The sequence below is a fragment of the Cyprinus carpio genome, chromosome B21 (assembly GCF_018340385.1).
Source record: "Cyprinus carpio isolate SPL01 chromosome B21, ASM1834038v1, whole genome shotgun sequence".
In the NCBI taxonomy this organism is placed as follows: domain Eukaryota; kingdom Metazoa; phylum Chordata; class Actinopteri; order Cypriniformes; family Cyprinidae; genus Cyprinus; species Cyprinus carpio.
Window position 1 is genome coordinate 13,055,324 of NC_056617.1, and position 24,502 is coordinate 13,079,825.

General features: G+C 35.4%; 1 protein-coding gene across 11 annotated transcripts in view; it reads right to left on the minus strand.

Annotated features, from left to right (window-relative positions):
- Window positions 1-528: 528 nt before the first annotated feature.
- The window catches only part of dbn1 (drebrin 1), a 69,896-nt gene continuing 45,922 nt past the window's right edge, over window positions 529-24,502 (minus strand). Inside the window, exons 2-15 of one of the 11 annotated variants that reach the window (XM_042748144.1) lie at window positions 24,001-24,056; window positions 22,028-22,140; window positions 20,979-21,053; window positions 17,405-17,494; window positions 16,333-16,410; window positions 14,589-14,740; window positions 14,438-14,501; window positions 14,027-14,080; window positions 13,475-13,589; window positions 11,352-11,456; window positions 8,104-8,208; window positions 4,707-5,167; window positions 4,384-4,489; window positions 529-3,029 (exon numbers count right to left, since the gene is read on the minus strand). In XM_042748144.1, the coding sequence (XP_042604078.1) occupies window positions 2,977-3,029; window positions 4,384-4,489; window positions 4,707-5,167; window positions 8,104-8,208; window positions 11,352-11,456; window positions 13,475-13,589; window positions 14,027-14,080; window positions 14,438-14,501; window positions 14,589-14,740; window positions 16,333-16,410; window positions 17,405-17,494; window positions 20,979-21,053; window positions 22,028-22,140; window positions 24,001-24,056 (1,627 nt within the window). In that variant the 3' untranslated portion in view covers window positions 529-2,976. Of the gene's footprint in view, window positions 3,030-4,383; window positions 4,490-4,706; window positions 5,168-8,103; window positions 8,209-11,351; window positions 11,457-13,474; window positions 13,590-14,026; window positions 14,081-14,437; window positions 14,502-14,588; window positions 14,741-16,332; window positions 16,411-17,347; window positions 17,495-20,963; window positions 21,054-22,027; window positions 22,141-24,000; window positions 24,057-24,502 lie in introns of all 11 variants that reach the window. The other 10 variants (XM_042748141.1, XM_042748143.1, XM_042748140.1 and 7 more) reach the window with 10 other exon arrangements.

Genomic DNA, 24,502 nt, shown 5'->3' on the forward strand with positions numbered 1-24,502 from the left:
CTTTTATCATGGATGATTCTGTGCTAAAAATGTCGGCCTAAAGGGTTCTGTCATTTTATACGAAAGATTTCTCAATGAAAATCTATTCGTCAATGGATATTGTTAGGTGGAGCGAGTTGAAAAATCCTCGACGCTCCTGATACAAGTTTTTAGTCTAAATCCGCTCAAACTTCAATTCAGTGTCAAATAACACCGCTTCCGCTCATACTCTGCTCGGCAGCAGTGTCAATGGAGGTTCAGCCCATAATTTATCAAAAAATTAAAATAATTTATTTTTAATTAAATTTTCGTTTTTGCAGTTTTCAACGAGGAAAAAATCAGTCGGCATCTATCCATTACAGACTGTACTTTATTTCTAGATCTGTATTTAATTTATAATGTCGTGCTTCCAAAACTGAGGTACAAAGTCTAAAGTTATTACAGCGTTTCAACATCTAGGTACAAAGTCTAAAGTTATTACAGCGTTTCAACATCTCTGTGTCTGTTTTGTTGCAGATAAAAAAAAACATACACAAGTCCACAATTTTCTGAAGGATTTTAAAGTCTTTTAATAACATACATAAGCACATAGCATGTCACAAAAGATCTTGTGCTTGTTTCAAAAACAGCGTGTGAGAAGCGGACGGAAAAAGGAAGAGATAGAAAAAAAAGAATTAAAAAAGAATTTTCAGGAGTCGCTAAGCCTTGCTTCAGGGGCAAAGAAGAAATTACTGTAGTAGAACAGTAGTACTAATAGTAATAATAGTAGTGGTAGTAGTAGTAGTCTCCTAGTAGTTTGAGGGAGAGAGAGAGTAATAATCACTACTAAGGAGGTAGGAGGGTGAACAGGAATACACTGAAGTTATTTCAAAAGGGGCTAAGTTACTGTTAAAGATGCGGGTTACTTCCTATTAGGTTTCATACTGAGCGACCCTTTTCTCTCTCACCAAAGAAACATAAGAATCCCAATCCAAACATACGCCAACCCCCTGTTTTTCATGGGTGGTGAATCAATACATGTTAGAGCAAAATTAGAGCTATTTACAGGACAATACTAATGGTTTAGTCGTATTGCTTGCTTTTCCACTCCAAAAATCCTTTGTAAATCCAAGATGTTATGATGCTGCTTTACAACTTGACTAAAAGTATGAGGAAGACAGTGGTCAGTCAAGGCCGGGACAGTGGGTGGTGATAACTTATCAGTTAAGGATGTGGGCTGTTACAAGAAAGATTACAGGTTGAGTCATTGTTGAATACGTGAGATAATCTCTCAGTTCTGCCCTTGAGCAAGGCGACGTGTCCTTGCATTTGTCTTTGTGTAAAAGTCAGTTACAAATCCAAATTTAGTTTAAAGGTTTTCAGTAATATTAGGTTCATAAAAATGTCTTTACAAATTGCTGGACTTGCTAAGGTCACATTACTCTAAAGAAAGTCCTGGGTTAACTAGCAACAACCTAAAAATAAGCATATTAATATTATATTTCAATAATATGGATTACCATGGCTTGAAATCTGAGATAAGAAGGAGATTCCTTCCCTTGGAGCATGAAACGAATTTAAAAGTTTCAAAATCACGTCCACAAAAAGAAAAAAAGGTCGAAACCATACTCTACGCAAGTAAATGAATGCAAATACTTTTATTTCACTTGTTGCAGCTTGCTAAAATGTGTTAGAAGGATGCAGTGAACGCTTAGAACGCTAAGCACAGCATTCTCAGCACTACCACATGGGGTGCTATAGCTAGCATTAACATAAACCGACTTTTGTAAGACCGAAACGACCATAATACGTTGACTACTGTCATAATGGAGTGACAGTTTCAGTCCTGGTAAGCTACACATTTATAGCTAGATATTTGAATAATAGTGATTTAAAGGTAAATATCTTGGCTTCTTACAGGTTTAGTTCACCCAAAAATAAAAATTCTGTTATTTATTCACCCTTATGTTGTTCCAAAAACTGTATGACTTACTTTATTTTGAACAACAGAATGACAAAATTTTCATTTTAAACTACTGATCTTTTAACACCATTTTTAGGTTGCATGCCAATATATACAGCGGGACTACAGACTTATATTCGTGTCAGCATTTGCATACTTGCGTAGAGTATGTTTCAGGCCTGAGCCTTTCCAATAATAATACAAACACGCACACTACCGAATATCTAACTAAAACAATTCCCAATGGAGTCCACTACGACTGTTATTGCCTAAATTCTCAATAAATTGAAGCTCTATTGCAGTTTAAAAAAAAAAAGAAAGAAAAAAGTCAGTTTCAGCCATTGTTTATACACACTGTCTCATATGTAGTCAAAATATACATATGCCACCTGGCGCTAAAGTACTAAAAGGCCGTTACACCGACACGTCATACTCAAAATAATTGGCACAACACAAAATTGTTTCGTAATCACATAAACCCCCTTCATTTTCCATTTGCTAAATACAATTGACGCAACTGAAGCTAAAATCGAGTTCTGACATGCCTTTGCTTCGACGAAGGTGAGGGTTCGACCGTCCCTGACCGATTGAGTCATCAAAGCAAAGGCCCCTGTGGGCATAACACTCAAACACATGTGATTCAACTAAACAACTAAGATTGTAGGGAACTTGATTGAACCACTGAGCAGACCTAAGCTCAGTGTTAATAAAGGAGATAGAAACTAAAACAGAACGGTCTAATCTGCTACTACACACACCTGTTAGGCACAGGGATCGATAAAACACAGGTGAGCGCTAGAGACACGCTGTGCTATACTCTGTATAGAAAAAAAAAAAGACCGAAATAAATAATAAACACACTCATGCACACATACAGGAACTGAGAGCGCTCATACCCACTGGCATCTTTAACAATAACCCAAGTCCTTTTCTTCTGTGGCTAATGTAGTTTTTATTGTTGTTTTTTTTATCTAAAACATTTTGATGCAAGACTTCTGTAACTGTTGTAAAATAAGTTTTCATAGAGGTGTCGCCTCTTTTTCCCTCAGTCGCTCCTAATCATCATCTTCCATCACGGGGTCTGTATCCCAGCACGTAATGTCGATTTCTGCGGCAGAGTATAAGACAAACATGTTATATTAGGATCTTTTCTGAGGCAACGAAGTGATTTAACAAGAAGTAATTATTTGCTTGTTTTTCTTGTTTATTCATACACCTGCAAGAGGACATATATCTGGAAGAAAGGAAAACATCAATTGGAAAGTTCATTCAATTATTATTTTTTTCATTATTTATCCATATGTCATTTTGAATGTTTGGTGAATTTTTGGGTGAATATCTCATCACTTGTTTCTGAGGCTGTATCACTGAGATACTATAATAGTTTTTAATAATTGTTTGAATTGAATTTTTTCTGTTTTCACTTGACATTGTTAAAAGTTTTTGGTGTTGTTATTTTTTTTAATGTCTATATAGTTTTTTATTTTTATTTCAGTTTTAATTTAGTACATCATGTTAAACTAAATGATTAATTTATTTATTTTTTGTTCTTGGAAACAAGCATGCATTTTTCTATATTATTTCATTTAACTTTATTTCAATTAATAAGAACTTTTTTTTTCTTTTATGTTCCACAGAGGATTGAAAGACATACAAACTGAATGAAGGTGAACTACTCTTTTAAGGACCCATAAAATACAAATTTTGCTTTTGTGGCTTTTCGTTTATGTCGGTCATACAGCAATGCTAGTGTATTATTATTTATATACTATTATTTTATTAATTTTTGAATTATCATTAATTTTCAATTTTTCATATTAATCGGAATAATTTTATTATATTCCTTTTCATTATTTAATTTTCACTAGTTTAATTTATTTCATTTTTAGTTTATGTATTTCCAGTTAGTAATTTTAGTAATAGTTAGTAGTTAGTAATGTTTTAATTTTAAACATATTTCAGTTAGTCGCCGAGGCAAAATGTAATATTTAGATTTTATTTCTGCTTTATTTACAGTATATCAACAAAATTTTAGATTTCATGATAATATTCCTGATATCTAATGTGCTGTTCTCCAAAAATTTAAGCTATAAACTCAGAGTCTGTTCACATAGCACACATTCTAGAGTTAACAACAGGTAACTGGAACAGAAAACAGAAGATGTGTTTATAAGCATAATAACTCCCATACAATGTAGCTAATATATACAATAAATATGAATTTTGTTTGTTTTTTTAAAAAGGCATTGATCTGCTTTTCGTTTTCATTTAGTTATACCTTTTATGTTTTCCTTTTTCAATTAAATTTGTATTCAAGTTTTAAAAACTTTTATTATGACTTTTATTTATTGCTTATATCATTGCTTTTATGTCAATATAGTTTTTATTCATTTTTAGTTAGTTTAGTACATCAATTGCATTCATTAAATCAGTTCATGTGCTTCAAAATGCTGTGATCTCACCTGGTGGTTTGTTATAAAAAACTGGTGTTGGGTTGACTTTTGCAGTGCAGTCATCCGACTGGGCGAAATCCTCCTCCTGTGATTGGCTGAAGTAGCCTTCACTGGCCTGTACAAACACAAACATATGATGGCTATATGTAAACACATAAAGCTTCATGCAAATGTAGCATCTTGAATATAGCTAGTGTTTTGTCATGAGTCATAAAAAGGAACATATGCTGCCATCTAGTGGCAAAAAAGCATACATAAGTATATAAAGCACGCTGGAGAATGAGGGGCAAAACAACATTGCATTGTTCATTTTAACATTGAGTTCTGCTCACCTGGGTCCCTTCTTTAAGCAGCGTGTCTCCATTGGTCAACAGCAGCTGTCCGTCATCCAGGTCCTGGCTGTCAGAGCCAGAAGCATGCTGCAGGGCCTGCTGGTAACTCAGGGTCATCTGGTGGGGTCCGGCCACATCAACATCCACCAGGCTGGAGGGGTCGTCTTCTGTGCCGGTGCAGTAGGGGGTGTCAGGCACCTCATCGAAGCTCATGAGTGGCTGCGGGAGAGCAGGGGAGGAGCTGGCAAGATGAGGCTCCGGGGTGTCCTCCATCAGGTCCATAATGTGGCTGGGGGTCTGGGAAGGGGCCGTAGCGGGTGCTGGGCCACTGTCCCACAAGTCTAGCAGGCTGTCGTCTGTGCTGGATAATGGAGCGGTGCTACTGGGCTGGGGGGAAACACTTGGAGAGGTCTTGACGAAGCCGGATTCCTGCACTGGAGTTTGCTTGGGAGTGTCAAAGGCTGAAGGAAAGAAAAAGAAAACTGAAGAAATACGGAACTATATTGTGCAAGAACATTTTGTGCAATTAACTCCAAAGAACAGCAATTTGGAACATGGAACTTGTACGTGCAATGCATTACTAAAACACCCTGGGGGCCCAAAAGGGTGCTTTTTTATCTTCTAAAGAAATTTTATAATATTAACCTATTTTACAGATAAAATTTTTTAGATTTTACTTAAGTGACAATGTATGTCTATTTATTACATTTTACAAGTTAAATCAAGTTAAAATTTTCACACAAAAAAAAAAAAGAAAATTATATTTGGGGTATAAATTGTTCCATGTGATTACATGACATATTCAATCAGAAAATATTGGGTTAACAAAAATAATTTTAAGGGTAAAATCAACTGCTTGATTTCACATTTTTTTTCAATGTTTAAAGGTATTCATTACACCATATAATATATATCAAATACACTTCAGTTCAGTCCTTTCGTCTTAAGGAAGTATTCATGGTGAAAATCAATGATTTTTATGGGTATGTTTTCTTACTGTTCTGATTATGAGCAATAAATTCAGCCCCAGTGAAGTGCTTTTCTTAAGTACATTTAGTGCAGGGTTTACACTCATGAGCTGAAAAAATCAGTCAGCTGTGAAGGCAAACACAACCTGGACAAACAAATGAGCCCCTGGCCGCATCACAGGGGCCAGTTTGCATGCAAGAGATGATTTTGAGAGAGCAATAACAGCCTCCCAACTGTGTAAATGATTAAGCTGAGATTCAACATTTTACATCCCAAAAAGTCCTTGTAAACTTGTGAACTCATTTTTTGGAGGACACTGAAGAATCTGTTTCTGGATCTAAACCGTTTAGTATTTAAAATAACACTGCTGCTTCAGATACAATATGCATGCATTGTATGTCCTTTGTTTCTTTTTCTTCCTTTCAATCAAAAAGCACTCAGCTGAAACAATGAAACAGGTTCTGTGCAAAAAGTTGGTAGCAAGAATGTGTCATGGATAAAACAAACTAACGATAATTCTAAAAATATTATATTAAGGAATATATTAATAGTATGACTTAAAATTATTTTTGGCACATTGCCACCTAACGGTCAGGAGATATGAAAAATGGTTTGGCCAAAAATCATAAGGCTGGTGTTTTTAGATTTGAAGAAACTCCGAGTCGAACAATAACCCAATTTTCCACTGACCATGCCCTGAAGGTACTTGAAAAGTAATGCTAATAGCTTTTGATTAGTTTTGTCTATTGTCATGAAACTGGTGTTAATAGATTCTTTGCTGAGAACATTGATACCAATTATGCCATAATTGACAATTCAGATTTTCTTTGAAAACGTACAGTACTTTTTCAAACTCCTCCTAGACCATTGGGCTGATTTTCACCAAATTTGACATAGATTTTGGATTTTGTGTCAATAAACCAAATGGCTTTCAATTACTGTTTCAACAGATTTGATGGCATAATGACAAACTGCATCTAAACTTTAATTCAATTACACCAAACTTTTGCCGTGTTTCCACTGAAATTACCCGGAACAATTGTACCAGGAACCTTTTCCCCAGGAACTATTTTCCCCCAGATCTTTTGCTTTCTACGTTTCCACCGCGGTCTAAAGTACCATGAAGATTAGGCAAATATTCTGGTGACCTAGGTATGTGCACGTTTCTCAATACAAAGTACGCAAATTTTGGACCGGTAATTCTGCAAACAGCAGCGTACTTGATAACATCAGTCAGCTCGCATTGGCTACTGCAGTTTTCCTCACTGTATATTTACAATAAAACGAAATAGGATATCAAATACCACTGCCTCCTTTTGTTTTCATTTAAACATAATAATTGCCGCAGAAATGTACTTAGTTCAGGGAAATGTGTATATATACACCCTACATCACAATGAAACAAAATATTATATCAATTGCCTTTTTTTTATTTTCATTTTAACATATAGATAAATTGAATAAAGACCAAAGATTACCTGTTAGATTTACCCCAAACTAATTATATTTTATGTTTAACCACTAAAGAGACATCAGAGCCAGCGGCAAATGTCAGGAGGACTAGCCGAGTTGAGACTGCTCTAGGCAGATACATGAGAACTGAGCTCCCACTGATCGCGTGGAGCTGATCGTCTCCGAAATCGGCGAAACACATTTTTAAACAGGCGCTGTCTTTATAAATAAACCGCAGATTTGAGTTTTAAACAACTACATTCTTGCCTGAAATACTTTTAAAACTACATTTCATGACACAATAACAGTAATATTTTGAAAATTATCCGAATAAATGATGGTTGAAATCACAAAGCTGCGTGAACTCAACCAATCAGCATGTTTAGTGCCCAAGTCCTGCTCCTGAAAGTTCCGGACCTTTGAAAAAGTACTACCTCGTGAGCAGAGACTTTCTTAAGGGCATTTTTTTTACCCGGAACTTTATTTAGATACTGGTTCCTGCGGTGGAAACACACCGAGTACCAGCCCAAACTCTCTAATTCCTGGGTAAAGTTCCAGTGGTGGAAACTGGCTTCTGTGTCATTGTCACATCACAGTGAACATAGCACCACCTACTGGACAAAAGTGATAGACCATTAATTCATATTACCAGCGACTGTATTTAGGATTTTTCAGCCATTTTGCCTCTGTTGTGCTAGGCCCCTTATATTTATTATTAATATTGCTTTGTAATTTTTTAATTACTATTTTTTTGAGACTTTAATTGAGAGGTAGGTAACTGTTAATGATAAGATAAACGAGGGGCATAAGATCAGGAAAAATCCTGAGTGAGATTCAAACTCATGTTACCCACACAAGCATAATGTGCCAACCTCTAGGCCACAGCTCTGACCCAATATTAAATCAAGAAAAAACACTAAACAAATATAAAAAAAAAAAAATGGTCAAAAGAGCTCCCTTGTTCTTGAGGCCTTACCAAACTCCTTTCGAATGAAGTCCTCTTTTTCCTCCTGAATGGCAATTTTGGGGATGGGAGTACATCCAGTGGTCATGCTGCGCTCGAGGATTCCAGTGGAGTCATCTGAGACATCAAAGAGAAGGTAAACGTTTGATCTGGGCTCAAGTAAATCTCAAACTACTCATACCAGCCAAAATATCAATCACAACACAGATGACAAAATTTGCAGATAGTCTGAAACGATTGCTAACAATGCCAAACAATAGCAAGCAGTGTTTTGTCTGTCTGAAAAAAGTGAATCGTCCCCAGTGCCCTCGTCAGTGATCATAACAATAAAACACAGACATGCCAACGTGACCATGAAGACACAACACAGTGTGCAGCGCAGAAAATTAGTTCACAAATTTACAAATTCATGTAGTTTCTGAACATGCACACTCTTATAGATATCAGTGCAAGAAAGATGATTTATTAATAAAAAATGTCTTAAACAGCACTTAAGCATGTATGCATCCACCAATGTGTCATGGCATTATGAAATGATACATACAGAAACACTAAAGGTTGATCTCTCGATCTCATGACAAGCTAAAGCAAGCTGACAAGTTAAAAAAAATATTCAATTAATTGAGTTTTAAGTGGCATGTGGTCAATATAAGACAAGATGTAATGTAATCATACAGCCAAGATCTAAAATCTATTAGTCTTATGCAATTTTAGAGGATATCTACATAATGACACACCAGCCCTCTGGGAAGAACAACCACAGTTGAGATCTCTTTAATATCTCAATTGTTTCTCCTGGACAGTAATATTTAACATAGAGCAAATTTAAATGTTTACAATCTCGTATATGTTCTCATCTACTGTAAACTAATACAAATCATGCTCTGATTTGCAGAGATTAAAGGGGTCATGACATGAGAAACCAAATTTTTCTGGATCTTTTGATCTCTTGTATCAAAGAGGTCTTTGTATGCTCAATACATCCTGCAAGTTTCATAACTTAAAATGTCCTCATCATCAATTAAAAATAAGCATTTATTTAACAAACCCTAAGAAAATGGCTCGTTTTGGATCCGAGGTGCAAGGTGACGTCACCCGGGTGCAGTCGATTCCATAAGACATCGACAAACAGTAAACTTATAACCAAAGGTCCTCATGGAATATATTAAAATAATTAAAAAAAATCCATGTTATGACCCCTTTAAGAAGTCTACAATCAAAAGTCAGAGATTTCATTTTTGAACTCAAATAGTTATCAAATTAATTCAAAACTAAATTATCTGACCTAATTCTTATTGTATGTCAAGAATCGTCTCATTTAATTCTGTTTTAGAAAATTCAGGAGAAACATCTGAGACAAAGTTACTATGGATGATGAAGCATACTTAAAACCCAATTAAGTCTCCTGAACTCTGAGCTATGAAATTTTCCACTGGAAGTCACCATCTCGTAATGCAACAAAAAACTGAGATGCAAATATTGGAGATAGCCACTTTAATACAGCTACAGCTGAAGGAAGACCTCACAAGACATAACAAGCACAATTAATGAAACCACAATGACCATCAGAAATACTGATTGCAGGAAAACAGTTGTACAGACCAAGTGACAATTCAAATTTCTGAAAAGTAAAATCCACTGCATCACTATAGATAATCTTTAGATGTTGGGTCTTAGTACAGACCCAATGTTTAGTCCTCATAGCACACACTGATAATTGTGGGTGCCATTTGTCCTTGTGTTGCTGTTGAATTTTACAGTCAAACACACCACAAGGTCAGCTCCACAAACGATACCATAGTCACACAAGGTCCATGGAACGCAGAGACCACAGTCACATGCGGTGCAATGTGGCATACACTCACAGGTCAACAGGACGGAGGGAAGCGCAGGTAGGGCCGCCGGTTATCCGTCAGAAAGAGCATGGGAGGAGAGGAAGGGGGACATGAGGGGAGTAACATTGGTGAGATTCAACCAGATCTCCCTAACCAAAAGAATCACTTTGTCTCAGTCCTCCAAACGTCCACAGCATTGCTTCAAAACAACACATACTCAGTCTTTCCTGTGCAAAATACAAAGTCGACGGACAACAAGTATAGAACACAAACACGGACTGTGGACCCAGAGAAGATGGCAGTATGGTTCAAATCACTGAAGAAATGGATTGTGACACTGAGAAGGCCGTAGTCTAGTTAGCTAGAACGGAAGGTTACTTGAGATGGGACATACAGAAGGGGAGATGGTCACTTGAGATTGGACATATAGTTCAACCTTGTAAGAGCTGAGGACACAGTGTCTTAAAAAGTGGTTCTGTCTTTATCAGGACACCCTAAACCTGCTCCAGAGTGGGACAATTTTCAGTTCATACTGAAATTCTAATTTATTAATCCACAGAAAAATTTAATTCTGTCATTATTTACTCACTCTCATGTTGTTTCAGAACCTGAAGACAATTTTTTTTTTCATGGAAGACAAAAGGAGAAGAGCCAATGTGATACATTATAGAAGAGAAACATTTTTGCGATGTACTATTCAATATGTAAAAAATTACAATTAAAGTTGGAATGAAGTGATCTATTTTGTAAATGCATGTTATATACCTTTTTTTGACTTCATAATATTTTTATCCAAATGTTATAACTTGACCTTTTGGTGAAATTACAGACTTACAGAAGAAACAAATCTCTGCTCTATGCTTTTATTTCTTTTTCAGAACACTGTTACACTTGGATATACATCACAATACAGCAGAAAATATCTGTCGCTATATCTTAAATTACTTTTTTCTTTTTACTCTTAAATTATTTTACATCTATAATATACAATAAAAAATATTAAATATAGCACATTCTATTTGATGCTTTGATGTATGGCTTAATATATAGCTAATTAATCCCATTGTTCTTTTTGTCTTTTTTTGGAGAATCACAAACTTTAATTTTAGAGAAAAGAGCAGCTTGGCAGTTCCACAGAAGAAACTAAGTCACATGGGTTTGGAACGACATAAGGTTGAGTAAATGGGGACAGATGCTTAATTTCAGGGTGAACTATCCCTTTGATACTAGCACATACTGACACTGGAAGACCAGGGTGCATCCGGTACAGTGCAGCCACAGTGAATGCTCTCAGAACAGCAGTGTTGCTGAGAAAGCCAAAAGAAAAACGGTAATTCAGTGAAGAGGGTGGCTACAGGCTAGGCTGGTGCCTTCGTGATCCTATGCTGATGCAGTAGCCCTTAGCAAGATCTGTCCAGTACCTACCAGGTGGACCTGGCTGCCGCCGTGAATAGGGCGGAGTGCGAGAAGGGGACGGGCTGCAATCGGATGGACTGTGCTGCTGCCTCAAGAATGGACTGTCCAAGCGGCCTGGTAAACGTGAGACAGGACCATCGTGCGGGACACGCAGACACACACGCACACACATAGAGCGATGTACACAGGTGTGACATAGGAAGACCAGCCAAGATAGACAGGATGAAAGAAATCCAGGGATAGAGAGGGGAAGAAATTTGTAGAAATGAGAAATGATTAGAGAAATAGAGAGGCAGGAGTTCAAAACAGAAGCAATGATGGATGTGCAGCAGTTGGGTAGAGGTTAAATAAGATCCAGGATCATCAGAAGGATAGATGGAATGGACAGAATATTGAAACGGAAATCAAACAGATGTGTTAACAACCAAAAGAATGGAGTGAGCAGCATTAAAAAAAGATATTACCAAGAAATGGAGAGAAAAAAGTGAGGTAGAAGGAGAGAGGTAAGAAAACAGTTGTTAGTGTGATGGTCTCACACCCTCTTAAAATAAAGCAGCAGTTGTTTCAGTGTCTGTACCCTTCGACAACAGATGGTAGTGAAGAGTTTGACTTTCACTCCAACACTGAAAAGCCTAAGATCTTAAATAAACAATGAAATGGCATAATCATCCACTAATAATATTGCTCAGTCTGTTGGAAAATTGCACCAATATAACATTTTTGACAATAAAGCAATCCTTGCTTCAGCAACCCTGCTGAAAAAAAAAAAAAAAATCACTACTTAAACTATCCTATGGTGGTTTGCAGGTTTAAGATGGTTTATCTCAGTCATAGCAGTCCTTGTTTGAAATTTCCAGTCACTTTTTTCAGCAAGTATTGAAATCATTGATATACTCAACTTCTAGTAGGTACATCTGAAGCTGATGTGAAAATAAGCTGAAACAAAACATGTTCTCAACTAGTCACTTTAGTAAGAAATAACATCAGTTAGTGAGCTGTATGACTTAGGCAAAGCACAACTATCAAAAAGATTTCAAGAGTTTGCATGTTGTTAGCATGTTGCTAAGCTATTATGCTTAATATTCTATTAAGCATAACACATTAGTACACAGAAATGTTAGGTTTTTAAACTATTATTATTATTAGATTGTACTATTTGTTTTGATCAAAATGACCAGCCGGAGGTGGTTTAAGCTGATTTTAGTTGGTTTAACTAGTCTCCCACTGGTGTTTAGCTGGTTTAGCTTAGATTCTGGCCACAATGAGGCATCTTAGTTTAGGGTGACCTAACGTGTCATTTTCCCAGGACACGTCCTGGCTAGGATTTCTATATTGCCTAAAATATCCAGGTTTTGGCTTTGGTTTCCTGTTTTCATACTTAATGAAGGTAAATATCGTTTGACCAATAACATGCAGACATTGCACGTTATCGACCAATCATGGTGCGTGAGAAGGTGGGATCTACAGAGAACGGCCAAAGCGATGCAAATACGCGTACATATTAGTGTTCGACTTGAAGCAGCACTGAGCATACCGATCATCCAAGTACCGTGAGAGCGATTCAAAAGCACAAGATGATGTCTGCTCTCTAGTGCTCTCACGGTTCTTTTTTTTTGGTCGGGCAGTGCAAACAAAGCCAAAACGTGGATATTTTAGGCAATATAGAAATCCTGGCCAGGACGTGTCCTGGGAAAATGGCACATTTGGTCACCCTATCTTAGTTAATCAAATTAACTATGAACATTTATTATAACATTTGAATAATCTGTCTTTCTATATATACTGTATATCCATAAACTTTGATACATAATTCAAAAAAGGCTTACATTAATCATCGGGAGTATATGAAGTTTAGATCCTCTTTAACCTCTGTTCTCTATATAAATATATAAAGGTATATCTATCTACATAATTTAACTGTCTATGAACCTAACAAATCTGTCATGATGATTCAGAGCAGAGATTTCAGCACATTCTGAGACAGATGGTCTCTCCTGAGCTGTGCTGTTTCATTCACATTAAATGACAGATTGAGAGACATGTGAAGAGCAAGAAGCAGGACAAACAAAGGCTTAGGATTTAGCATATATGCCTTCCTCCTCCCCTTCTCCACCCTTTTACTATGATCTTACCGGTCCTGTGCGTGGTGACTGGGGAGATGTCCACGCTGTTGGCTGTGGCCCTCTCTCTCTGCTTGAAGAATTCCCGTGGGTTACTTTGCCTTTGGGCAATGATGGCTGCTGCTTCCTATAAACATATTAACACGGGAAAACAAGGTGAAACATAATATAGATAGATAGATAGATAGATAGATAGATAGATAGATAGATAGATAGATAGATAGATAGATAGATAGATAGATAGATAGATAGATAGATAGATAGATAGAACCAGTAATACATGTTGTGACAAATAATAACTGCAGGTAACAATGATTTTTTTTTTGGTCCATTCTCAGACTGAAGATCCTATTGACTGCGCATGCACAGAAACACAATGTCTTGAAATAGCATGAGGAATCCCACTGACCCACATGTAAACCCCAGCAGAATATCCGTCATCATAACAAAAATCTGCCCCACATTTGAGTTTGTTAAGGTCAGAATCTGTTCTCCTTTTGAAAAACACTTATATGAGAAATGAACCGATGCTGGAGTGGCCTTACAAGCTCTGTTTCAACCCACCTCAACCTCTGTTTCCTTTTTGTCCAGGCCAGAGTCTTCACAGCTGGGCTCCGTCTGTGAAGGGGATGAACGCACTTATTTATTTCCAGCAGGGGGCAGCAAAAACTTTTTCTTTAAAATTACAGTTAAATGTGGGTTAGTTCACATGTAGTTGTCTGTAACTAATTTACTTTACAAATGTTTAGTGAAATACATCTGATTTTGCGTAAATACTTTTGAAGTGTGTGTACTGCCCAAATATTTTATCCATTTATTACAGAACAATATTACTGAATACACGAGTCATAGGTCATCTTTTGGTTACCTTCTGGTTCAAACCCATAAACCATCAAGCATTCTGTAAATGATTCAAGCCATAAAAGCATCTCTTAAAACACCAAACCTGGTTTACTGTATGCAAAGCATACGCACTCTTACAATCAATGGTTGATTCCTTGACCTCTCTTTGGCCTCTTCCTCCTCCAGCATCTTCTTCCTGTGACCACGTATATAAACACAGATAGCATTATAATCATGAACAGCTGAGGGTCATCAGTGTTGGCCACAGTGGCACCATTCCTACCTCTGTTCCTCGATCTGCTGCTCCCTCTCACGGTACCGCTTCTCTCTTTCCTCTTGCTCTTTTTTTTCCAGCTCCATCCTCTCTGCTTCAAAGCGCTGCCGGTCCTCTGCAGCCTTCTTCCTCTCTTCCTCCTTTCTCAACTCCTCCTCCCGCTTTAAACAAGGAACATGTCAATAAAACATCAATGAAAGAATTTACAGTCAGAATAGGATTCCCACAATAACATTTATACTTATTATTTTTCCTTATTTCATTTATATTGTATGCATTTGGTTCCACATCCATCAGTCGATACAAATAGATCTAAACATTATAGAACGCAATACTCTATTTTGATAATGATAAAAACCTCAATTTTACCTTTTTCCACAGCAATTAGCAGAATGTTTCTTCAACTAGAAGAATTCTAGGATTTTTATGAACCAGCAATGTGTCATTTTCAACACACCTTTAACTATTTTAGTTGAATAAAATATTTTTTTGTCAAAATATTTTTTTTACATTTATGTATAAATAAGACTCTGTCTTGCTTACTTACAGCTAAGCTTAACAACTTAACAGCTAGCATTTTATGTATCCTAAATGCACATACTTAAATAATTCAGTAATTAAATTCATGCAGCAAAAACAAAAATAATTAAAATAATTAATAATTTTAATAAAGTTATAAAGTTTATTTGTAAATATTCAAATATGTGATAAAAAATAGTTCATAATGCAAAATTACAGTATGGTTGGAAAATGATACACAACAAATAGTCTGCACTGATTAATTTTATTTTTTTTCATATGTGTCTCAAATTTATCTGCACTGGCAAAAAAGTATCTACCTTTTATAAAACATTATCGTGCAACATTATTGTTGTTAGTGGTGACAATAACAGCCATACGTTTTGTAAAAATCAACATAGATATGTGACCCTGGACCACAAAACCAGTCATAAGGGTCAGTTTTTTGAAATTGAGATTTACACATCATCTGAAAGCTGAATAAAAAGCTTTCCATTGATGTATGGTTTGTTAGGATAGGACAATATTTGGCTGAGATACAACTATTTGAAAATCTGGAATCTGATGGTGCCATAAAATCAAAATACTGAGAAAATCGCCTTTAAGGATGTCCAAATGAAGTTCCTAGCAATGCATAATACTAAGCAAAAATTACATTGTGATATACTTACGGTTGGAAATTTACAAAATATCTTCATGGAATATGATCTTTGTATATATGAATATGATCCTAATGATTTTTGGCATACTTTTTTTACTTTGATTTTTGACCCATAAAATATATTTTTGGCTACTGCTACAAATATACATATTCTACATATTAATAATCCAGCAATACATAACCACAAATATACCATGTGATTTTCCAGTTATATTTTACTGTTAAGATTATCATAGCTTTTTAAATTGGCCAAAGTTTTTATAACAGATTTTCACCAATTAGGACTGAAATCTGTACATAAACAATGTAGTAGTAGGTATGGTAAAAAGTTTCCAAGACACCCCAAGAAAATTTTAATAAAACCCCTGAGACATAAAAGTTAGTACCCAGTTAGTACAGTTTTATTGAGCTACAAGAATGCAGAAAGTATTCTACTTAGGCTGCTAGTAAATGAATGGTATCAAACAAATCTGACAGAACCACTTCCTCAGAATGTTAAAACAAAGAGACTAGTTTACAGTTCACACCGTCATCCTGAAGAGAATCAGAAAGACAAAGGAATCAAATTGCTACCTTGGCTTGCTCCCAGAACTCCTCTCGATTGATTTTCTTCATCTCAATCTCTGCGTTCGTTTTCTCGTAGGTGGTGCCCTGTGGTCAAGAGGAAAGGGGAAGTGTGAGTACCAGCCATTTTAATTGGATAGCTAACTAAGAACAAAGATGTTGATCTAAGGGAGGCACTATGGGGACAGTTTGTTTCTTCTCCAAACATAAAATCAGCTAGAAAGCACACACACACAAAGGTAACACTTTACGTCATTGTTTTAATTTGACTACAATCGCAAAAATGAACAAATGATGAACAATACTGTGTTAATCATTTTTTAATCTAATAGTAATCTACAGCATGCATTATTTTTATCTTATTGTTAATTTTAAAATGTAATCATTCATTTTTTAAATCAAAAGTTGTCTCTGTTAATATGAGTTAATGCACTGTGAACTAACATGAACAAACAAATAAGAATTGTATTTTTATTAACTAGCATTAACAAAGATTATTAAATGCTGTTACTTCATGTTAGCTAATATTAATAATGGGACTTTATTGTAAAGTGTTACCACTGTCTGAAAGGTGTACAATCTGGCTTTGAGATTACATTACACTTCATGCTTGGATTTGTTTGGCTGAAACGCTGATACACTAATACAAAATTTTAGGGTTTACAATACTTGTAAAGATGTCATTCAGACAAGTGAGCAAAACAGCCGGAAGGATCTTGGTTATTTTAAAAGTGTGTGAATCAACTCACAATCATTGTTTCAGTTCCTCTGAATCAACAATGCAGCTCTAAGAGCTCTTTCCTCTAAAAACAGCAACAAGGCTGTGCCCTTGTGTCAGGAATCACACTATTAGAGAGCCATTCACAGACAACTTGATTTGACCACTTTCCAGTAGCGTCCGTATGCACGTAAACAAGCCCACACACACACACACACACACACACACACACACACACACACACACACACACACACCGGTCCCTTTTCTCAACCTTTAAGCAGCCATTCTGTCACCAATCACGCACAACGTGCTCTGCGTTCTCCTCGTCTCTCATTCGCAGGCGGCTTAGAACTGGACTTGCCACTGGAGCCGTCCCATTGGTCAGCCTCTGTCCGATGGCTGAGGGGTCGATGTCGTCCATGCTGCTAGCGTTCACGATGATGTCAACACCCTGGAGAGAGAAAAACAGCATCAGTAGTACTGCTGCACACACACTCACGTCACCTGGCAACCAGCATCAACCGCGCATTTAAATGACGAGCACTTTGTCACTGGCATACAGCCCGATTGTCCCAGGAGTATCAGACAAAAGAAGAAAGTCACAAAAGCATCAGGCTACTCCAAAAGGTAAAAAGTGTTTCCGAATTAAAGTTCAGTAGCACAAATCACGAAGTGTTGGAAATTTCAGTTCATTTCTGTGAATCAGTTCAAACAGTCTGTTCAAAGGGACCAGTTCAAAATGATTCATTTGTGCAATTATTATTTTTTTTAACTGTTTTTGGAGTTGTTAAGTCTGATTAATTTCTGTTAAGCAGTAAAAATCAGTAATACTGTAACTGTCCAATTGTGGCATTTTCCATTGATTAAAATGTTTTAGTAAAAATATAATGCTGTTAAATATTTCTGTTTACAGTATGACTATGGTATTGTAATATTAATGCATACAAATAAACAAAGATATAATTAGATATTATTCTATGTACTGTATTATTAAAAATTAAAAACAAATGCAATAAATCTTTTAGTAGCTTGCCATTCTTTGTCAATTAGAAGAAAAATGCAATGGCATTTAATCATTTACAAAGCCATCTTGGGGGTGTTGCTTTCATATCTCTGTTGTCTTATTCAACTAAAAAATGCTAGGAAATATTCCCTTCTTTCTCAAAATGTTTATACTGTATTGGGTAAAAAAGGCTTTTATGTATGCAGCTCCATCTGACTGGAATCTTCTTCAATCAAAATTTAAATTACAAAATTTGCCGTCTTTGGAACATGATGAAGATGATTCAATGATGTAATTGTTTTAAGTATTTTTAGTTTGCTTTTGTTTTGTAAATCTGTGATGAAACTTATTGTATTGCTGCCCATTTTGGCCAGGACATTCTTGTGAAAGAGATTTTTAATGTCAGAGGGGTTACCCTGGTTAAATAAAGGTTAAATGAAAAAAAGAAAAAAGTAATTTAAGAGCAAATACACACATATCAACTCAAGATGTACAAATAGGCTAAAAAACACAGATATTTTTTTCTGGCTACAACGCCCTTTAAAAATGTTAATTATTAATGTAGAAGATAGGTGGTGCTATAACAAAATCTACACTACAGTTTAAAAGATTTGCAGTTTTTAAAAAAGTCTCAACAAGGCTGCATTTATTTGATCCAAAATATGGCAAAAATAGAAATATTGTGAAGTATTATTACAAATTAAAATGCAATTTATGCCTGTGATGGCAAAACTGAATTTCCAACAGCCATCAATCCAGTCTTGAATTTTCACATGATCCTTCAGAAATCATTCTAATCTGATAATTTGGTGCTCAAGAAACCTAATCACAAATATTTTTGTGAAATCATGATGCACATTTTTTCAGGATTCTTTGATGAATAGAACGTTTATTTGTAATAGAAATCATCTGTAATATTATCAATGTCTATACTGCCATTTTTAATCATTTTAATGTACCCTTGCTAAATTAAAGTGTTAATTAAAAAAAAAAAAAAATCTTACTAACCCCAAACTTTTGAACAGTAGTGTATATTATTAAATCATCAATCATATTAATGAAAGAATGAGTTCAGACTAACTGTGTACAGTACAGTATGTACATATAAAGCGATAACTGTGAATCAGTATAAATGATGGGAAAAACAAGAAGTGAATGCAATTAGGCTTTTCATTCAGTATAAAACAGGTCTTCAATGTGCTTGTAAGCACACAAGAGCGTTTGTGTGAGCATCACAGCATACTGAGCTGGACCTCTAACTAAGCATTTGTAAGAACATCAAACAACCGGCTATTTCTAGTTCATGTGTGTTCCTCTAACACAGCTACATGAATGCTGCCATCAGTCTTTTCAGTAGCTCAAAAAGAGCAGCCGATGAGTTGACTGGCACTTTAGATCAATTCATTCCTGATAGCAGCGTCTCTCTTTCAGCCCAAAAGCACAATCTCTGTGGAGGCCTTGGTTGTCTCACTGATGTTTCATCGTGGAGTTTCTCTACCTCAATACCTCTATTCTCTCTCTCTCCTTTTCTCGCCCACGCACCCACGTTGAAGAGATTGAGAGATTTGAAAAGGTGAGCGGACCCCCATTCAGATCCCTCACACTGACACACCTCCAACACAATAGCCCAGAAGAGGACTGTGTTAGTCATCTAGAAACATCTTCTGCTGTTAGGTACATACACACAGAAGCACACACACATGCAGCAAACCCCCCAAGACTCTTTGGCCCACCCACATGACTTGTGATGTACTCTTATCTGCTGGAGCACAGGACTGAATTGCAGCAAAGCTAAAGAGGCATGCTGTTCAACAAAGCCATGCACCAAGCCGAAAAACAATAACAGACGAGATGGTGGTATGAAAAGCACTAAAAACATTGTGTTAGAAGTCAATGTTGGAAATGTACACTTCAAAACAACTTCTGAAAAACACCAATTATGTTTCAATGGGTGAATTTCACAAAAACAGGTCCAGGTCCGCTATTTTTTTTTTCACTGATAAGAAACAAAATAAAATAAAAATGGAATTTTAATGCATACACTGTAAATAAAAATGAATAATGTTTAAAAAAATATTCAATTTATTATTCAATTATTCTTTTTCTTATTAAGGTATTTCGCAGATAAAAAAAAAAAAAAAAAAACTAAATTTACAACATACAACATACTATAAATATAAATGAACAAAAAGAAAAAAAATTGTTCAATATAATTTTACATTTGTTTATTTAGTCAAAAAAAAACTGTGTAAACAACACGTTACACAAAATTATTTTGCATTGTTTTCTTTTTAAGGTCACATTTCACTGAAAAAATCAAATATATTTTCTATGAATAGAAAATTATCTGGTCTGGATACAATTATTTTGATAAAATATGCATAAATTACAGACAGTGTATGTCAGATTAACCTAAGTCAAATACTTCATAACTTTTTTTAAGTATTTTGTTTTACAGTACATAATAGTAATGCAAATTATTTTTTTGTGTGCATGTGCATTACTATAAGAATTAATCAGAATTAGGTTAAAACATGCCTAATTGTCACCAAAATGATGTCACAAGTCCTTGAGTCAACGTAAAAATAAAAATAAAAGAATAAAAGTGATGGTACAATTTAATCTTTTGAACAATCTCCCAAGTATAAATACTTTGATTTGATTTGGTGGTGAACTCAACCTGCCCTGGACCAGATTTTGAGAGATTCACCCCAACACTAACAAAGAAAATTGTTTTAGATAAATCACATTTCCTTTTCTTCAGTCAGTTTTCAAAGAAAAGTGACAAAAAATGACTTGGAAACTCTCGCATGCTCAGAGCAGAGATGATGTGAAAATGACAGTGACAGTGGAGTCATGTGTCTCTGAAATGGATTATTACCTAATTTAGAAGAGAAGTAAAAGATGTTTGTTTTACCTTGGGGAGACCCACCTGGAAAAACTCGGCTATGTTGGCTACATGACTGGCACAGGCACACTTCCTGGCATCAGGCACATCTTCACCAACCTGAACACACGTTGTCATACATGTGTTTATTCACAGAACACAACTGTAGAGTATACATAAAAAAAAGTCTAGCACGCTTCAGAGTATACTGGTAATATATAATTGTCTCAGATTGCCCACCACTGCATTCAGAAAACAAAAACCTGATAATCACATCCTTAAAACTTAAAACTAAGGTGAATATTGTGTTCCACCGCAACCATGATCTGCGTTTCCAAGGCAACAATATATTTAAAGAGATACTGCCACTTTAATAATTCAGCTAACAACAGGCAGACTTCTCTGATCAGCACCCATTGAAAATAATCAAGCTCACACAATTTAAAATAATTGCTGTGACATAAAGGGATGAGTACTAAGAATACAAAGTCCAAAACATACTTGTAATTAAACGAACATAAGAAAATAATGAAAGCATTTAAGAGTGTCTTTCATGAGTTGTGTGCAACAGCCGGTACTTCGCTTTTTACAATTGCATGCACTTCAAAATGGTGCCAGCTTTAAAACGGATGATCTAAATGGAGCTAAAATCATGCCTGGAGGCTTGTTCTTTTATTTTATCTATTCTAAGCAATATTATCGAGTGATTCAGCCATACTTTTTGCCATCCAACTCATGTTTTAAAAAAATCAAAACGCCTTCAAGCCACTAACCGTTATACTGGCCCATATCAGCCTAACCACAGGCCAACAGAACATGTCTTCTAATCTAATCTTGGATTTTTAGCAAAATTGTAATTTTATAACTACTAATTCAGGATTGTGGGGGCTTGACGTGGGGTCTTGCTCCCACCACCGTCACAAAATGATTTCCTGATTTTGTATGATAAAAGAATGCATGTCTGATTTCAGGGCAGCACTGATGTTGATTGACTGTGCTTATGTTGACTGCGGTGTCTTTGTTGACCTCTAGAGCTAGTGTTCTTGCTAACGGGTTTCAAAATTCACTGAAGGCAGGTTGTTGCGTCATCTCACCCAGTTGATGAGGATGTAGCGAGGCAGGGCTGCGTTGGGCTCCTTCAGGCTGCAGAAACCGTACATGATGCGGCTGTTATCGAAGGTTACTGCAATCTCTGCCAGACCGCAATAAAAGAAACACAACAATAACAAATCACAAAAAAAAAAAACAATTCTTAAAAAAAAAATAAAGCAAAAAAAAAATCTAAAGCAGAATATTTCCCGTTTTGGCCTGACCACACAGTAATAATACATCTAATCAAGTCATCTCATAACTACTAATTCAGGACTGTGGGGGCTTATGTGTGGGCTCCATCAGAAAATTATTTCCTGCCTTTGTAAGATAGTTGTTAGTTAGACCCATTTTATTTAGTTAGTACTCACTACAAAATAAATAAATAAATGTCAAAGTTTAAACATCCTTAAACATCCAAAATATCCATAAGATAATAAGTTATTTCATAAGTTTGTTTTCAGGAAATACATTTTAAAATGTTGACCTTTGTTTAAAGGTCTAACTAAAATACCACTGGAATAAGAAAAAGGAATGTATTTAACTGAAAATTAGATATTCTCTATAAACACAGTTCATTTATATATACATTACTATAAACAAAAACAATTTAAAACAAGAATTTACTACTTAATACTGGTAATTGTGTTTAATAATAAAAATATGTATATATTAAATATTTATATCATAAATATTTAATAAGAATAAAATAAAAATTAATCTTAATAAAATACCCTTCTTAGCTGTTGCAAATGCTTCCTATTTAATCACCATGTGTGCTGGCTACCCATTATGCTGATAACCATGACTGATCGGTTAGTTACTGCTTCTCATGAGAGGTATAACTGTGCCAATAGACAGAAATAGATCTCTTGAGAGTGTTTGGTAGACATAAACACATAAACACACACACACACACACACACACACACACACACACACACACACACACACACACACACACACACACACAAACACACACACACACACACACACACACACACACACAGTCTGGTGGAAGTTCTTTCCTGCTTCGGAAAGAGGAAATCACACAAAGCAGTAGACACATAAGCCCACTACTTTCTACCCACATAAAAAAATTAACTCTGTGTACACTAAACCGATCTAAATAAAATTCCAATCTTGGACATTTAAAATTGCAATTTGATAAATTTAATAATTATGGCTATATATATATATATATATATATATATATATATATATATATATATAGGCCTTGCATGTATCTAATTGCTAAATATCTACAAGTTTGCATGAATAGCAGGAATGCATGAATGTCCCCGCTCTGCTTGGGATCATTTTCATATTGTGTTGGCATTTTTAACATCACTAAGATATAATATTGTTTATGAAAACTGCAGCAAAATTATGGTTTTGGACACAAATACTTTAGAAACAAAACAAAAAAACATTGCGGGAAATCTCTTGCAAACAGACTTTCCGCAACAAATCCTGCTTCTGAATGGTGTCCACTGTGCTAATCAACACGGCCCTTAATAATAACCTTCCATCAGTCACAGACTAAATGATTGTCATCAGTGTGAAATGACAGGTTTCCCTCCTCCAGCTCTGAGGGAAATCAGAGACTGTGCAGCTTGATGCATTATAATAGTTTGAGATTCGAACTGCTGAGTGACGGTTACCTCCAGTGTTTGGGATCTGTACTTGGATGGCAGGATTACAGTCCATTGAGTTTTATGAATATTTACAGTAGATATGCTGCAAATTAATGAAGACGTTTGTCTGTTGTTGTGTTAATATCACATTTAATGCGTTTGGCCTCTGTCCTGATACAATGGCACAGTTGCATTCACTAGCACAATCATGGTACATCAACAATGCAAATGAATGTCATCAGTCATAACCGACAGCGTTATTGCTTGTGCATGACTACATTCTGGTTGGTTATTATTAGATCGTCTATATTTGGACAGGAAGTATGTTGAGATGTAGCCTACCTCCTGATGCAGACAGGATCAAATCGTTACTGTCATCTTCATATGTGTATAAGGCCCTGCAGAACAGAGAAAGAGGAATCATCTTAGTAAAGCAACTATTCAATCAAAGACAGCAATAATAACACCAATAATTCAATACAATAAGTATAAAAATCAAAAACACTTAAAAACAATTATGAATGATGTTAAACTATTTGTTGTTTCTTTAATGAAATTCTATAAGCATGCCCAATGTATTAATAGTATTAAAATGGATTGTTTACACTTACTGTATACCTTATATTTATACTATATATTTTCAGTTTATATTTATTATAATAAATGTAATCTTTAGCAAATCTCAAAATAAATATTTATTTTACATATGTAAATTATAATGTTATGATGCCCTAATTCACATTTAAAATAATTGATTTAAGTGTTTTTTTTTTTTTTTTTTTTTTACATTTAATTAGATAAAACAAAGTAATTACCCTTTATCTGTTATTGCCCATAATGTGAC